General features: G+C 37.0%; 1 protein-coding gene across 2 annotated transcripts; it reads right to left on the reverse strand.

Moving 5' to 3' along the window:
- Nucleotides 1-40: 40 nt before the first annotated feature.
- LOC311083546 (cytosolic phospholipase A2 gamma-like) lies at nt 41-16,375 on the reverse strand. 2 transcript variants are annotated; one of them, XM_084115159.1, is made up of 15 exons: nt 15,560-16,375; nt 13,896-13,921; nt 13,623-13,734; nt 12,806-12,948; nt 12,509-12,710; nt 9,244-9,346; nt 9,025-9,165; nt 8,792-8,857; nt 8,644-8,688; nt 8,069-8,200; nt 5,382-5,501; nt 3,357-3,434; nt 1,583-1,737; nt 1,318-1,483; nt 41-1,243 (listed from the first exon to the last, which is right to left on the reverse strand). In XM_084115159.1, exons 2-15 carry the CDS (start codon nt 13,919-13,921, stop codon nt 1,077-1,079), a joined length of 1,656 nt encoding a protein of 551 aa, XP_083971285.1. In that variant the 5' UTR covers nt 15,560-16,375; the 3' UTR covers nt 41-1,076. The 2 variants fall into 2 exon arrangements, with proteins under 2 accessions (XP_083971285.1, XP_083971286.1); XM_084115160.1 differs by lacking the exons at nt 13,623-13,734; nt 13,896-13,921; nt 15,560-16,375 and having other exon boundaries at nt 12,509-12,728; nt 12,806-12,893.
- Nucleotides 16,376-16,657: the final 282 nt, after the last annotated feature.

Consider the following 16,657-nt stretch of genomic DNA (forward strand, 5'->3'; position numbering starts at 1 on the left):
TTGATAAATTCCTTTAAATAAAAAATTGGAAAGAGCTTTTAGTCTTTAAATGCGCAGGAAGCTTTATTAATAGGTCCTTGAGGAATAGTTCACAATACTGTTGCACATTACAAATATCATTTAAAACTTAATTTTTCATAGTGCCAGCATTTCAGGAGCTGTTTTACTTGGTTCAGAAAGAAGTTGAACGATACAAAATATTAACCCTTTTACACAGGATTTTTAATGTAATGCATGAATTAAACATGAAATGTAGGGCAGAAACATTTCTATGCTTGTTCCTTTACTCCTTTCTGTAGTTTCTAATCTCAAAATAGATAAACACAGTATTTAGGCCTATTAGCGTTTAATATTTGTGCGTTCTAAATTCATATACAATTTCCATCCATTTGGATTAGATTTGACAGACATAATTTGTCAGTTGTACATAAAAGAAACAAGAATTAGACTTAAGTATTAGCAGTATGGATTTAAATGCACAACCAGGTTTGCATATCTATTTTTATTAAATCAGTCTCATACATTTCACCTAATTGACATTTGAATTCACATACATTTAAACCATGTTCAAGATTCAATTCATGATTCAAATTGGTTTATACTGATTCTAAGGAATCGAAGACACATTTTTGAAAATGATTACCGGTAAACTAAATCCAATAGATAACTTTAAAATATGCCGTTCATCCATTTTATTTTATTTTTGGTGTGTATTTAACTCTGTTAAGGGCATGTAAGGAATTTATGGGAAATTACACTAAGAAAAAAAAAAACTTTTCCGAACCCTTTTAAATACTGTATGTCCAAAATACTAGGGGTGAAAAGTAAAACTTATGAAACTTTGAATTGACCAATCAGCATCCAGGACCAACACAGTTTTATTATAATCAGCATGCATGAAGAAACATTAAAACATGCAGAAACATTTTGAACATATTCAACCGAAATAATTGTCATTCAGACAAAAATAATGCTGACAGAAAAAGAAATTTAACACTATTTGTTGTAAAATTACTGATATGCAGATCAATTTAATCTATATTCAGATTTTAGTCGTAGTGTTAAGTTTATTCACATTAGTGTCCGGATCTTTTTTGCCCAATGATCGCACGAATCTCTTCCACCACTTTTGCTTGATTGTTTGTGATGTTTTTTCCAGCGACCTCCATTAGATCAGTGATCATCTCAGCGCTGTAAGCACCTTGAAACGTGCCATATTTGTTCCTCCAGGCCTCAATTTGATCTGATGGAACAATAACACACTTAAATCAGAACACAGTTTTATTCAGGATATTGTAAGACTCTGTAAAAACTTGCCTCCACAGTTGACCACATTAAAGAGAGGGATGTGAATCACGGTTGGAGTGTTTTGGCCTTTGAACACATAGAAGTCCTTCGGTTTCTCCGAGTCCTCACTGGGAATGTTGACCTCAGGGAAAGGGATGTTTCGTTCCCTGCACGTCTTGGCAGCTTCTGTCACTGTCTGCAGTGGAAAAGCATCACAAGTGCTCTTATTTAATTACTAACATTTTCCAGATTCTGAAACTTAAGAGTGAAGCTGAATTAAATACGCGTATAATACCATGAAAGGATCCCCATCACTGAAATCCAGGGAAATGATGAGGTCAATGTTTCTCTCTTTTCTCAGCACTGAGAAATAGGGTGAGTTGAGCAACAGTCCAGAGTCTATATAGTCTCTCGTCTCACTTTCCAGAAGAGTGGAGTGCACTGCTTCACCTGAGGCAGAGACGTGTGTAACACTTGAGAAAATAGAAAATGCCGGGCAGTCTGGTTGAGGAGCGAGAAGTCAAGGACTTTCTGGAAATTAACATTTGAACTCTCTCTTGTGAAATTAGCAAGTCATTCGCAAGTCTCACCTAAGCATCATCCTAATTTACATATCTTTCCATTGAACCCCCATCCCACCGTTCCTTCTCTCTCTCATGCTGAGGTCACCTGAAATTCACCCAAAAATCTGGCATGCAGTCGCAAATAGGGGGCTAGATAAAAAAATTGAGATAATAGCAGCGTTTGGAGTATGGAGCTAGAATTGTGTCTTTATTACATGCGAGAAAATAAATAGCAAAAAATAATAATATTTGAGACTAAAAAAAGTTTTGAGAGAAAGTATTTTCTCATAGAACATAAAAAAATACAAATTTGAAATTTTTAAAATTATTTCTGAGAAAAAAAATCTCTCTCAAAATACTTTGAAAAAAACTCTCAAATATATATATTTTTGCTATCAGTGTGAAAACATTTTCTGTTGAAAAAAAGTGACCGAATAATGGTGTAATGATTCAGTTCGACTCCCAAGACAAGACGATGCTCACCCGACTGGCCAATAGGAACGTGGCCCCGCCCATGACACAATTTTCTCACCCGACTGGCCAATAGGAACGTGGCCCCGCCCATGACACAATTTTCACAGCGAAAGCAAAATCCTGACACGAGAGCAAGAAATTGCATCGAGAGCAAAGAAAAGCGTTTTGAGAGAAACACTTTTTTTTTAGAGAAAATGTTTTCACACTGATAGCAAAAAAATATATATTTAAGAGGGTTTTTTTCAAAGTATTTTGAGAGAGATTTTTTTTCTCAGAAATAATTTAAAAAAATTCAAATTTATATTTTTTTATGTTCTGTGAGAAAATACTTTCTCTCAAAACTTTTTTTAGTCTCAAATATTATTATTTTTTGCTACTGGTATGAAAACTTTTTCTCTCAAATATTCTTTTTTCTGTCATGAAATGCTTTTTTGCTATCAGTGTGATAACTTTTTCTCTCAAACTATTTTTTTTCTTCTCTCATATCATTTATTTTCTCGCATGTAATAAAGACACAATTCTAGATAATCTGCATTATCTTAATGTACTAGCCATAACCTCTGGTTATTGTTTGGGCTTTAACCCTTTAGAACCGGCTGTGTCGTCGCCGACACATACCAGCAAGCTGTATTCATTTTACCGTAACTCTTCAACCGTTTGCCTGACAGTAAACAACATGTGCTTTTCGGCAATATACGGCTTATGACGGTAATTTCATGCTTTCCGTCAGCAAATGATAGCAAGCGTGTGCGGCGGCATTGTTAAACTGCTTTAGCTCAACACTTACTTAAACGGTTAAAGATGATTTTTATTCCCTTATTATTAATAGACTTTATATTTTAATCAGTAAATGTTCTATTGCACGAAATACAAATCTACTTTGCATATTATAAGTCATTATTTATTTGTGGATTAATTTAAATGTTCATTTAGTTCCTTAAATGTTCAAGATTCTTTTCTTTTTATTTCATCTTTTTAAAATGTCAGTGGGTGTTTAAAAAGTATCTTAGCAGTCAGCAGGTCTGTTCTTACCTGGCATGTTGTGGAGGAAGTTATAATTCCTGCCCCAGATCCAATTAGTGATGCATTCAATAATGCTCCCTAAAGCATCTGTAAAACAAAATGCATACAATTTTGTTTTGTTTTTTAATCTTCGGTTCTTGGGCTCAGTCTTAAAGCTACATTATATGTGACTTTTGGCCCTCTAGCGGCTAAAGCATACAACTACAAGTTACTTGCGGAGGAACATTGTTTTGATGATCATGCGAGTTGTGCTTCGGCTCCTGTGCGGATGAATCTGATCAGTGCGAATATCAGAAGTAATGACAACTCCCCCATTAATGAAAGAAAGACGGATAAATAATGTCTTATGAGCAGGTAACTATATATATATTCAACTGTTGTTTTGACTGGACTTGGAATCAATTGTTTTAAAATAACGTTACAAAAGCTTAGCAGTGCTGACATAACGATTGCTATTCATATCAGAACACAGTGGAAACTAGTTACCAGCATAAACATCGTTTTGTGAACTTAGTCAATGCAGTAAATGTGCTGCTTTGCTATAACTATGTTGATTTTTGATTTATTAAGGGTTGGCGCTTCCATTTAGGTTCAATGTTCATTTGTCGTGCATCTATTACTCTTCAACTGCATAAAGTACCCTGAACTTCTTTCATTAAGCTATTTATGGATATGACATTAACTCGCTAGGATGAGTGACGGAAATATGCAGTTTCACGCAAAATCCTACAGCTCTCAAATATGAATGGCAAATAGCAATAGATATATGCCATTTACACTAAGTGAAATTCTATTTATAATAGCAAAATAATATAAAAATAGCAGTTTTTTTGTGTAAATAGTAGTTAGATGCTATTTATACTTATAAATAGTGGCATGTACTATTTGCACCTCAGTGTTGTACATTAATTGGTATAATAACAAAGAGTGCAAATTATCATATTTTATATATTATAATATTGTATATTATATTTAATACAATTATTATGGATGCCGCTTTATTGGAACAATAAAGCCCTCCCTACAACTACCCCTAACCCTAACCAATCAATACTTTATTATTAAACACGCGTTAAACACTTTATTTACACTTTTTGAATATTTTCTTCATTTTTATTGAAAATAAACGCCTTTCAGGGGAAAAAGGGAGAAGTGCGTGCGAGTTAGTGTAAATAGCCTCTGCCAACAAGGGGGGACTTAGTGATTTGGGGTAAGGCAAAAACAGATGGATTTTCAATGTACTCGCTCATTATTAAAATTGTGTTAATTTAGCACAAAAACAGTAACATAGTGTAGTTTTGAGTTCTTATCAAGAGCAATGCTGGCTGTATACTTTACTTCTTGTCAACAAGTTTCATTGCAGGATCTTCAGACCAGTTTTTGTAAAAACATGTTTACTAGAACTATGCAACTGGTTTTCAAAAGAACTACAGAATAAAAAGTTATTTGAATATTAGACACACTGATGGATTGGCAAGAATATTTAGGCCTAAATGTATTTGAATTGCATATTAAATTCCCATCCATTTGATCTACACAGTTTTAATACAAACTATCAAGCTTAATGTGATGCATAATTGTTCATAAATGCATAACTGCATAACTGCACACATAAGTGAACACATTTCTGTGTTTTTTAATTCACAGAGTTTATATATTGATAAATCTCATACATAGATTTTCACAATGCACTTTTTATGCTGATTCTAAGCAATTTGAATCAAGGCTTTTTGAAAATATGATTTATATCAATGAAAACATGAAAATATGATTTATATTATGATTTCAATCAAATCATTAATAATAAACTAGGCCATGACTTTTTTTTTTTAGTGCAGAAATCTGTCCTGTATTATTTATGTATGACTGACAAATATGCATCACATTACGTTTATTAGTTTATGTTAAAACAATGGATGGACATTTTATATGAAATTCAAACACATACATCTTAAAGTGTAGATCAGCATCTCCACGACTCTAGAAAAGTGGAGTGAAGAATGAAGGGAATATATTACGAACAGTTTAACCTACCCAATGGCCAGACATGAATCCGTCCACTCAAATTGTTGATTACATCTATGGTGTTACGTTTCACATTCAGTTTTTCTTCTTCTTTTTCATCAATACTCAGAGTGCTCTCTAGAGAGGATTCTGTAGAAAGACGTGACGTATGTTAGTGAGTTCTTACTGTAGTTTGTGTATCTACAAGTGCAATATATTTATAATTAATACATTTTTAGCCAAAAGTGGGTTGATATTTTTGCATGTTATCTTGCACTTTTCTTCTGTTTCATGGTTTGATTTTCATAATTGTTTTTAAATTGTGCCAAAAAGCTGTTAAATAGACTGTAATACATTTAATGTTCACATTTTAACCAACATGACGTACAAATGACAATTTTTTAATTTGTACTGTAGATAGCATTTCATATTTAAAACAAATTATTTGGTTTTCTTCTCAAATCTGTGTCAATAAAGGCCCGTTCACACCAAGGACGATAACTATAACGATAACTATTTTAGCGTTCACATAGACCACACCAGCGGATGATATCGTTCTGTTTATTAAGCACACTGCAGTTTTGTTGTCTGCAGGATGGATTCTGATTGGCTGTCAATGTTGCTGGAAAAAATCATTCTGAAAGTGATTCCAATGCCATGATATTGTTCCTCTTTGCCGATGTCATTGTACTGTATCTGTATCTTTATCGTTATGGTTATCGTTCCTGGTGTGAACGGGACTTAAAGGGATAGCTCACCCAAAAATGAAAATTATCCCATAATTTACTCACCCTCAAGCCAACCTAGGTGTAGCTATACTTTCTTCTTTCAGCCAAACACAATCGGAGTTATATTTAAAAATATCCTGGCTCTTCCAAGCTTTATAATTAGGGATGTTTTATTGTGAGTATTAGGCTTATAATTATTGCTGATCACTGTTGATATGCTATAATTTTACAATAAAACTTTTGCGACAAACATGTCTTCTAATATCTTCAATTGTTGCGTATACCGAGCTGCAGCGGACATATTTGTAAACGACTTTACTTGGACCCTTTGTGCGAGCTGTCTCTTTAATAATAACGCGTGGGCTGACATTTTTGACACACCCACCAAACAAGAGAAAACGTATCCAGAGCCCGTCTACGGAGAGCCTGCCCACTCCCTATTAAGTCCTATTGTACTGAATTTTGGTTGTAGTTCCACCAGAGTTCCACTGGGGGCGATCGCCCATGAGTGCAAAATGAATGGGAGTCTATGGGGCTAGACGGCTAAATTTGTCTCTTTCACCCGATTGCCGTTGAGAAATCTCAGATTTGATTGTAGTTCAAGTTCAACATGGGTTATAGGTCAAAAGTTGAATGAATGAGTACTTATGTCCTTTCGATTTCTTACAGGTTGAGTTGTTGTTGCCCATAACACGCTAGCATTCTGCTAATGAACGCTGATTGGTCAGTGAAGGACTGATTACGACCAGAGATACCGCTTGATGGCATCGTGGCATCCGAAGCGGGACCAGAAACAAACAAAACAAAAACTCTTCTAGCACGTGTATTTACCTGTGTCAGCTGTGTTGTGTGTTTCCCTGTGTCAGCTGTGTTGTCGATGCCTCGAGAGAAAAGAAAGTGCAGAGCGCGAAAGCACCAGAGTGAGTGAAGGATTGCCGTAAAGCAGTATCTCTGGTCGTACGATGTGTATGACGTCATTGACATTTTAAAAGACTTTTTAAAGCAAATAAGTAGCTCTAAAAAATCTAACACCCAGCAATGTGTAATTTCTTTGCATCTCCTTTCGAATACAACATTCAAATTACTAGACAAAAAATGATATCCTGAGAAAAGTGGATTTTGAGGGGTATAGCGCCATAGACCTCCATTCATTCTGCACTCGTCCTGTGAGCGCCCTCATATGGAGTCAGAGTGGAAGTTCAGAAGCCAGAAGTGTACTGAGAGTGGAAGTTCTCCCCTTATTAGACATTCTCTGACAGATCTCAACTTTGTTGCGTTGCTGGACACGCCCCATCCGGTCGCCAACGGTCACTCGTGTCACTGGAAATCGCCCGATCTCCATTGAAATGAATGGTATCGTGTCGCTTTGTCGATTGTAGTGTGAACGCAGCTTAATTCGTGACTGGTGTTTTGTTTTGCTCTATCCTCTGCGCTTCCGCGTTCATCAATACGTCATGCGTCGGGACAGATGTCACTCTTCCACCAGAACTAGACTCACATACGGCCATTACCAGAAGCCAGTGATTAGTTTATAAAGTTATAAATATGGATTTTTTTCATACAAAAATGCTTAGCTTCAGAAGGCCTTTATTAACCCCTGGAGCAGTATGGATTACTTTTATGATGGATGGATGCACTTTTTTGGCCTTCAAAATCGAAAGTACTATTTACTCCGATTATTAAGCTTGGAGGATATTATAAAGATCCAGGATATTTTTTTAAATAACTCAGATTGTGTTGAAAGAAGAAAGTCAAATACATCTAGGATGTCTTGAGGGTGGGTCAATAATGGGGTAATTTTCATTCAATCTTTTTAACAGCAGGTTCTCACTGTGAAGGCTTATTGAACATAAAAGCCGCTGTGGACACATGGTGTATTTAATGAAGTCATGAACACAAGGCTGTGATGGACATACAGACCATTCAATGGTTTGTCACCATTCAGTGTTGTTCTCATGGATGGTTCATCAAGAGCAGAAGGATTATTACCATTAAAAACAGAGAGATTCATATCCACAAGATCCATGAGCTTCCGGTAGCATTCGTCTGTATCTGGAGAGTATGGATCTGGTTGACTCAACGCTTCGAGTCCTGCTGCTTCCTCACTGCTCTCTTGCTGTTCTAAATATATATAATTTACATTTTCAGCATCATTACTCCAGTCTTCAGAGTCACATGAACCTTCAGAAATCATTCTATTATGTTGATTTGCTGCTCAAGAAACATTTGAAACAGCTGTGCTGTAAGTTTGGTGTAAGATAAAAAAGGATACTTTTATAATACTTTTTATGATATTTTTAAAGGATTTACTTTTCTATTGATCAAAGAATCCTGAAAAATAAAATGTATCATGTTTCTTCCCAGAAATATGAAGCAACACAACTGTTTTCAACATTGATAATAATCAGAAATGTTATTTTAAATTCTAATAATATTTCACGGTATTACTGTTTTTGCTGTATTTTTGATCGAATAAATGCAGCTTTGTTGAGCAGAAGAGACTTCTTTAAAAACATCAAATCAGGGCTGTTAAATATTTAAATAAAGCCTAAGACATGTTTTACCTTTCTTCATTTCCTCAAGTACTTCTTCCTTTTTTTGAAAGAAATCTGAAAAACAAAACAAACAACAAACAAAAATCAAATGGATGGTAAGGATTTTAACCATTTAAATTTAAGCAGAATTCAGTCCTCAGAATAATTGCAGCTGCACCTTTTATCTTTTGCCAGAGGACTTTCTTAATCTCGTCTTCATCAGCTAAAGCGCTGCCGCATAGAGCTGCAGAAAACACACAATATCAGTAAACATAAAGTTTACAGTAAAACAATGGACACAGGTACAAAATAACACCCTAACATAAATACCACATATTTAATGCAATACGCTAATAATGCAGGCCTGACAAAACAGATTGAGATAAAGGTCAATGAGACAGAGTTTGTTACCTTGCAGGTACAGCATGTCAAATTCATCCTGCTCATTTTTCTTAGAGCCGTTGTGAAACTGACTGCCAAAGTTGGAGGCGTCCACAAACGCTCCAGTGAGAGAATAACCTGCTTCATGTGGAGTGATCTCGAACCAGGGGTCTGCAGACAGAGACACGTCCATATAACAGCTGACACAAACACATCCACTCTCTGTCTTTCTTTCAGACAAACACACACCTCCTTCATTTAACTGTTTGCCTTGCTTGTCGATCACTGTGTAGATGGGAAGCGGGTCTTTACTGTGCTGGTTCCACTGCTCTGTGAGAGTGCGCTCATCGATCTATAGAGAACACAGTTTTTGCCGGGGACAAATACATCCCATTAAAACTCGCACAACATTTTCTCAGCAATAAAGATCTATTTATAAAGATCTGCAGAACAAATGGAGCCTCAAGTATTTTTAGATTTCTGCAGTGAGACTTTATAAAAATAATTTAACTGAGAAAATGTTGAGTAAATTTCACCATTTTATTCATGCTTGGGAAAAAAAGAAATATGACTGTTTGACTTCGACTTTGAAGTACAAAAGTAATTTTTGGATGACTTTTGTACTTCATGACTTTTGACCCCCCCTTTAGTTTTATCTCTATGATGTTGGTTAAAAGTGAATATAAATGACAATGCTTTACACTGTCATTTATATTTTCAGATATAAGCCTCTCATGAAACAGTTATTTTTATTGAGTCAGAAACACACAGTAACCTGTCTAGCCTGATTTATGGACAAATCACTCTTATGAAACAGTGCACCAGGTACTGAAAACCAGTCAGTATCTGTGACCACCATTTGCCTCACGCAGTGCAACACTTCTCCTTCGCATAGTTGATCAGGTTGTTGATTGTGGCCTGTGGAATGTTGGTCCGTCAATGGCTGTGCGAAGTTGCTGGATATTGGCAGGACCTGGAACACGCTGTCGTATACGCCGATCCAGAGCAGATCCTTGCAACATGGGGCCGTGCATTATCATGCTGCAACATGAGGTGATGGTCGTGGATGTATGGCACAACAATGGGCCTCAGGATCTCATCACGGTATCTCTGTGCATTCAAAATGCCATCAATAAAATGCACCTGTGTTCGTTGTCCATAAGATAGGCCTGCCCATATCATAACTAGGGCTGTCACTTTTGTGAAAAAATCCTGTTCGATTTTTGAGACATAAGTGTTCATTGAATCGATTGTAAAATCGATTTTCCATGTCTAAAGACGTTTCCATATTAAACGCCAAATATGGGCAAATCCACGGACAACTAACAGGCATTAGGACGAACGTAAAGAGGGCACTTGAGACGCGCACAAGTGAGCAAATATTCCTGATGATTTATTGGCGTGAAGTTTCGTGCACAATGACAAACAGGAGTGCAACATTCTCGAAAAACAATAAGCTGAGTGGACTGCCATAACATCAATGAAAAACATTACTGCAGTCTTCAACATGGCTGTGTTTACGATTAGAAATGTCAAACAAATTTTACCTGCATAGGCGATTAGACGCGTAGCCCGAATCTGTCTCTGTTTGCATGAGACTGTCTGAATACCGGCAGAATTCACAGTTTTGTTGTAAAAAGAGACACATTATGCAGCAGTATAATTTGCTGTTATGCGTGTTTGTCAGAGCCTGCAGTTGCTGTGTGACGCGCGTTCGCTGCGGGCGTATCGTGACGAGCTGGACGCGCTCAGAGAAGAGACCGTTAAAATCGATTCCCTATTTTCGTTTTCGAAACTTGCGTTGGTTGGTCCGATCGATTGTGCAATCGATTTTCGAACGTAAAGTGACAGCCCTAATCATAACCCCACTGCCACCATGGGCCACTCGAATGCTGACATCAGCAAACCGCTCACCCACACGACGCAATACACAACGTCTGCCATCTGCCCTGTACAGTGAAAACCGGGATTCATCCGTGAAGAGAACACCTCTCCAAAGTGCCAGACGCCATCGAATGAGAGCATTTGCCCACTCAAGTCAGTTACGACGACGAACTGCAGTCAGGTCGAGACCCCGATGAGGACGACGAGCATGCAGATGAGCTTCCCTGAGACGGTTTCTGATAGTTTGTGCAGAAATTCTTTGGTTATGCAAACCGATTGTTGCAGCAGCTGTCCGGGTGGCTGGTCTCAGACGATCTTGGAGGTGAATATGCTGGATGTGGAGGTCCTGGGCTGTTGTGGTTACACGTGTTCTGCGGTTGTGAGGCCGGTTGGATGTACTGCCAAATTCTCTGAAACGCCTTTGGAGACGGCTTATGGTTGAGATATGAACATTCAATTCACGGGCAACAGTTCTGGTGGACATTCCTGCAGTCTGCATGCCAATTGCACGCTCCCTCAAAACTTGCGACATCTGTGGCATTGTGCTGTGTGATAAAACTACACATTTTAGAGTGGCCTTTTATTGTGGCCAGCCTAAGGCACACCTGTGCAATAATCATGCGGTCTAATCAGTATCTTGATATGCCACACCTGTGAGGTGGATGGATTATCTCGGCAAAGGAGAAGTGCTCACTAACACAGATTTAGACAGATTTGTGAACAATATTTGAGAGAAATAGGCCTTTTGTGTACATAGAAAAAGTCTTAGATCTTTGAGTTCAGCTCATGAAAAATGGGGGCAAAAACAAAAGTGTTGCACTTCTAATTTTGTTCAGTGTAGAAAACATTGTAATGTTTAATCAAAACCTCGATCTTCCGATAATAACGACAGGCGCACTGCTTTAAAGTGGTATGTGTATTGTTAAAAGCACAAATTTGACTTATTTTGACTTAATATGGTATAAAATATTATTTTTATTTTTATTGTAGGCTACATTTGTTAATTAGTCACATAATTCTTATTTCAATGGGTTTAATATTCATATCATGTAGGCTAATTTTCACACCTAGGCTATATATGTATTCATTTTGTGTTATATATTATTAACATATTAATGCTATAACTTGTCTTCTCTATGTAGTGGAGTACCAATTCACACCACACAGACAAACACTCACAAACTAGATAGATTTTTATGAAAAATAACTCTGCCCCAACAGACACTTAAACATGTTAAGTCAGGTGCAAACAAACCCCGACCAACGGCAACAGACACTGACAAGGGTAACAAACTGATCCTGGGAAAAAACCCAACAAACGTGTTTCTGTGCGGTGTGAATTGGCCTTAAGCTCAGAGATAATTTTGAATCAGCTGATGTGCAGTTGATGTACCGTTTGAATCAGTTGAATCAGTTAATAGACAATGTCTATTTGTTATTTATTAATTAATTATTTTTAAGCAGTAAGATGATTATGCAAATGTTTTGCATCTTCAATGTCTGTCAGGCTATAAATCCACAAAGACTGCATTATTGCTTGCTTTGGAGTTGTCTCTCCTCATAGTCCTCATGCCACACTATACATAATTTTCTAGATCTGTCCCTGGTCATGAATTGGATAGTTACAAACCTCTTTCACAAATGTTGTGACGACCATCACTGCCCAGATGTCAGTCAAGCTGAAGAAGTCTTTCCCATAGTAATATTTCTTCAGTTTGTCTAATGAATCTCCCCAGCTGACTGCAGGACCGCTGAGTCTCTGGATGATCTTGTCTTTCACAGTCTCTAGTTTGGTGGACCAGTCTGGTTCCTGATATAAGGAGGCCATGCACCTTCAGAGGAACAACATACTGCTGTCATTTTTGACATTCAACCCATCTATGTGTGTGTGTGTGTGTGTGTGTGTGTTCTTTCTCAGGGTTCATACCAGGTGGATCCAGAGACTCCGCTCAGATAAAGGACACAGTCCAGAAGACTGGTTTTCTGGAGTTGATCCAGGGATCCCAGCAAACCCACCATGGCTCTTTCTCCTCCTCCAGAACCCAGTAATGCAATGTTTGGCACTTCATCCTGAAACACACACACAACTCAAAGCATTATATCCACCTTATTTTTAATGTAAAGAATTTTAGGTAACGTTCTGGGAAGGTTCTCTTAAAGTTCTGAACAAACATTCTTCAAGTAACGTTAATAGAATGTTCATTCAATGTTATCTGATCTTTAAAAATGCTCTCAAAATGATATCCATCCATCGTTCATGGAGCGTTCTTTTTTCTAAAATGTTTGGTTGGACGTTTGTCTAACATTTTTAAATCAATGTTCAGAAAACATTCAAAAGTAACTTTTAAATAACGTTGGCAAAATGTAATACAGTAGTCAACATTTGAAGTGGATCAAAACCTTTCATCAAAGTTATACATGAATTTTGAACAATACTCGTTCTTGTCTTAGGACAACTTTGAGACTTCCACAGAAGATATATGTGCATTTTTTAGTATTTAGCATTGAAGTGTAGTTGAAAACTTAATACGTTTCATCGTTATCTGAGTGTGCGAAAGTGATGATGAACTAACGTCACCTTGTACTATTAATCAATGCTATTAATGATGATGCATCGGTGTTGACTTAGCATTATTTCAACGGTTGCTTGCTATTAATGGCATAGTTCAAGAGAGTGAAATTGATGTGACATCTGATGTTCATTGGCACCATTCGCAGGTCATCTCAGATATATGAAGCTTTACCTCACTGCACTCTATCTGAAGCTTCGTCAGGCTTTGTTGAACCGAGTTTCTCCTTCTGGCCACAAACTCCTCCTCGTTCTTATTCAGAGACGGTTCGATTCGCACCGTACCACTGCAGCGACAGACAGACAGAACAGTGCTGAACTTATTTGATATATTTTGATATTGAATATTCTAGATTTCAATGCATTTAAGTCTGCAGTTTATTTTGAACAGTTATATAACTGTTACACTTGTTGTAATGCTTCCATGAATCTGAGCAGGATTACAAACCTTTCCTGGGGTTTGGATGCACTCATCTGTAAAACAATAGAGTCCACATGCAAGCCACTTTTTGTTATTTGAAATTATATATATGTTCAGTTGCAATTTTATTGGCAAAGGCAAAGGTTTATTGGCAAAACTTACAGACTTTCAGCTGTTTGCAATGAACAAATCAAACAAAAGTAATTGAAATAGCTCAACACAACAAATGTTTCAAGTGGTTTCCCCAAATTCAACTGAAAATGCAGCTTTTAATGACTTCTGCAGTTCAAAATTATTCAACCCCTTCATGGCAAGCATCTTTAGTACTTAGCAGAACACCCTTTTGCTGTTATGACCTGTTGCAAATGAGATGTATAACCGGACACAACTTCTGGCAGCGTTTCTGAGGAATCTGAGCCCGTTCCTCATGAGAAATGGCCTCCAGTTCAGTAATGTTCTTGGGTTTGCGTGCTGCAACCGCCTTCTTCAAATCCCACCAGAGATTTTCTATGGGATTCGAGTCAGGTGATGGTGATGCACTGAACAATCTTCCAGGACTTCTTCTGCAACAAAGCCTTGGTGGAATTTGAGGAATGCTTGGGATCATAGTCCTGTTGGAAGGTCCAATGACACCCAAGCTTCAGATTCCTCACTAACGGCATTACGTTTTCTCATACTTTTCTGATACTAGTATTGTTATAGTATTGACCTTAGTATTGTTGCTGACCCTGTCCATCCCTTTATGACCACAGCGTATCATCTTCTGGTGGATACTTCCAGCAGGATAACACACGTCACAAAGCTCAAATCATCTTATGACAGTGAGTTCACTAAACTAAACCGCCCTCTAGTCACCAGATCTCAATCTAGTAGAGCAACTTTGGGATGTGGAGGAACAGAAGATTCACATCATGGATGTTCAGATCCGACAAATCTGCAGCAACTGTGTGATGCTATCATGACAATATGGACCAAAATCTCGGAGAAATGTTTCCAGCACCTTGTTGAATCTGTGTCACGAATAATTAAGGCAGTTCTGAAGGCAAAAGGGTCCAACCCGGTACTAGCAACTTGTACCTAATAAAGTGGCCGGTAAGTATGTATATATACACATACAAATAGCAAATCGGCATAGAGATAAATGGAGATAAATATAGTATCATAGTAACTACAAACCTATCATCTAATATTCAACTGAATATTTAAATAACATGATAAACACAAAAATTAAACTATAATTAAGTTGATAATAAACTATAATTAAATTCACTTTAAAATAAAATATAAGATGGCCATAAAACAGCTGATTACTTACATCCTTATAGTTTTTACTCAAATAGAGTCAGATAAATAAATAAAATGTATGGATCAAAATAGCAGCACACTGGGAAAAAAAAGTTACAAACGTACAATTATTAATAGTATATTTAAATAAAATTACACCGATTTTGATGTATAGAAGATAGAAAACTTGTCACTGAACCAAAATCACCTAAATCATTTTTCACCATGATTGTATATTTATGCAGTTTTGATAATGTTTAAATTGGGTTTTAAAGCAAATGGCTGAAAAATGCTGGATCCGTTCATACTATGATTGTCACATGTAATCTATGATGATGCCATGAAACCTTAGCCTTGCTATTGCTGAAAATACTTTATTTCCTAAAGCTTTAAAAATATATACTTACTATTCCTGTAAATCCGAGTCTTCACCAACAATACCGTATCAACACAGCTGCTGTTATCTTGACATGCGAAAAGAAGATGCTCTTTATATGGCTCTGAAAATACATTGCAAGTCCAGACATAATCAAAAGGGCGAGGTTGTAAATTACACAATCATTCACTGTAGTTAATTATGCAACCTCGCGGACCTTTTAGTTTAGTTTTTGTGGCAGGTTGATCTGATTGAGCATGTTTATAAAAGGCTCTTTTAACTGAGAAAAGGCGAAAGTCTTCAGACACATTACCAGTAAAACATGTGATAAATTATTGCATATGGATGTAATAATAATGCAATTTCATTTATAATTGATTCTTTAAGAAACATCAACATTATCTGGGATAACCTACTAAATGATGAGATGGCAGATATATAAATAAAGCGCTTAACATAATTTTGCGCATTGCTTTCATAAAATAGGCTGACCTGCAGTGCTTGCCTTAATGCAAAGTGTATACATTTGAATATGAATATCAATAATGTGTATGCATATCAATAATAACCTTATTTTAATATTATCTTTATACATTGTCATGTTAAGCTTTTTTTTTTTAATGGCTTTGGGGGAGAAATCACTTATAATCAGCATTTTTAGGAACATTGTGTTGTCCACTGTGCTGGTCCATACGGATCCACTACGAACCCTATACTGCGATGTGACTATCGTGGATGCGCACATCGTGATATCGATGCTAAAATGATACATCATGCAGCCCTAATCCTACAGTCACCACACTCTGTTCACATTCTGATCTCATCGTGCTGGACAACTTTCTAATTCACAGTCACTTGCTCCAACCAACAGGAAATCTGCTATTGTGGTCTGAATGTGGATATTTTGAGAAATCAGGCTCTAAGTTCTCCTCATAAGGGATTGATTTGTAATGTGTGTTATTTCCTCTCGCAGGTGAAGGCCTTCCTGGCTGATCCCACCGCTTTCGCTGTTGCAGCTCCTGCTGCTTCTGCTGCCGTGGAGAAAGCCGCCGCTCCTGCTGCCAAAGTGGAGGCGCCCAAGGAGGAGTCCTTCGATTAAACTCCTGGATCAACATCCATGTCAGTTTAA

Source organism: Abramis brama (genome assembly GCF_963993115.1).
Source record: "Abramis brama genome assembly, chromosome: 5".
NCBI classification, from domain to species: Eukaryota; Metazoa; Chordata; class Actinopteri; order Cypriniformes; family Leuciscidae; genus Abramis; species Abramis brama.

What these genes read in the sequence shown, in the direction of transcription:
- LOC311083546 (XM_084115159.1), bottom strand. Translation starts at nt 13,921, where the DNA reads ATGAGTGCATCCAAACCCCAGGAAAG. An exon ending in TTCAGATAGAGTGCAGTGAG is followed by an intron (nt 12,949 to 13,622) that starts GTAAAGCTTCAT and finishes TGTGTGTTTCAG; the next exon opens with GATGAAGTGCCAAACATTGC. An exon ending in CCTCTGGCAAAAGATAAAAG is followed by an intron (nt 8,689 to 8,791) that starts GTGCAGCTGCAA and finishes TTTGTTTTTCAG; the next exon opens with ATTTCTTTCAAAAAAAGGAA.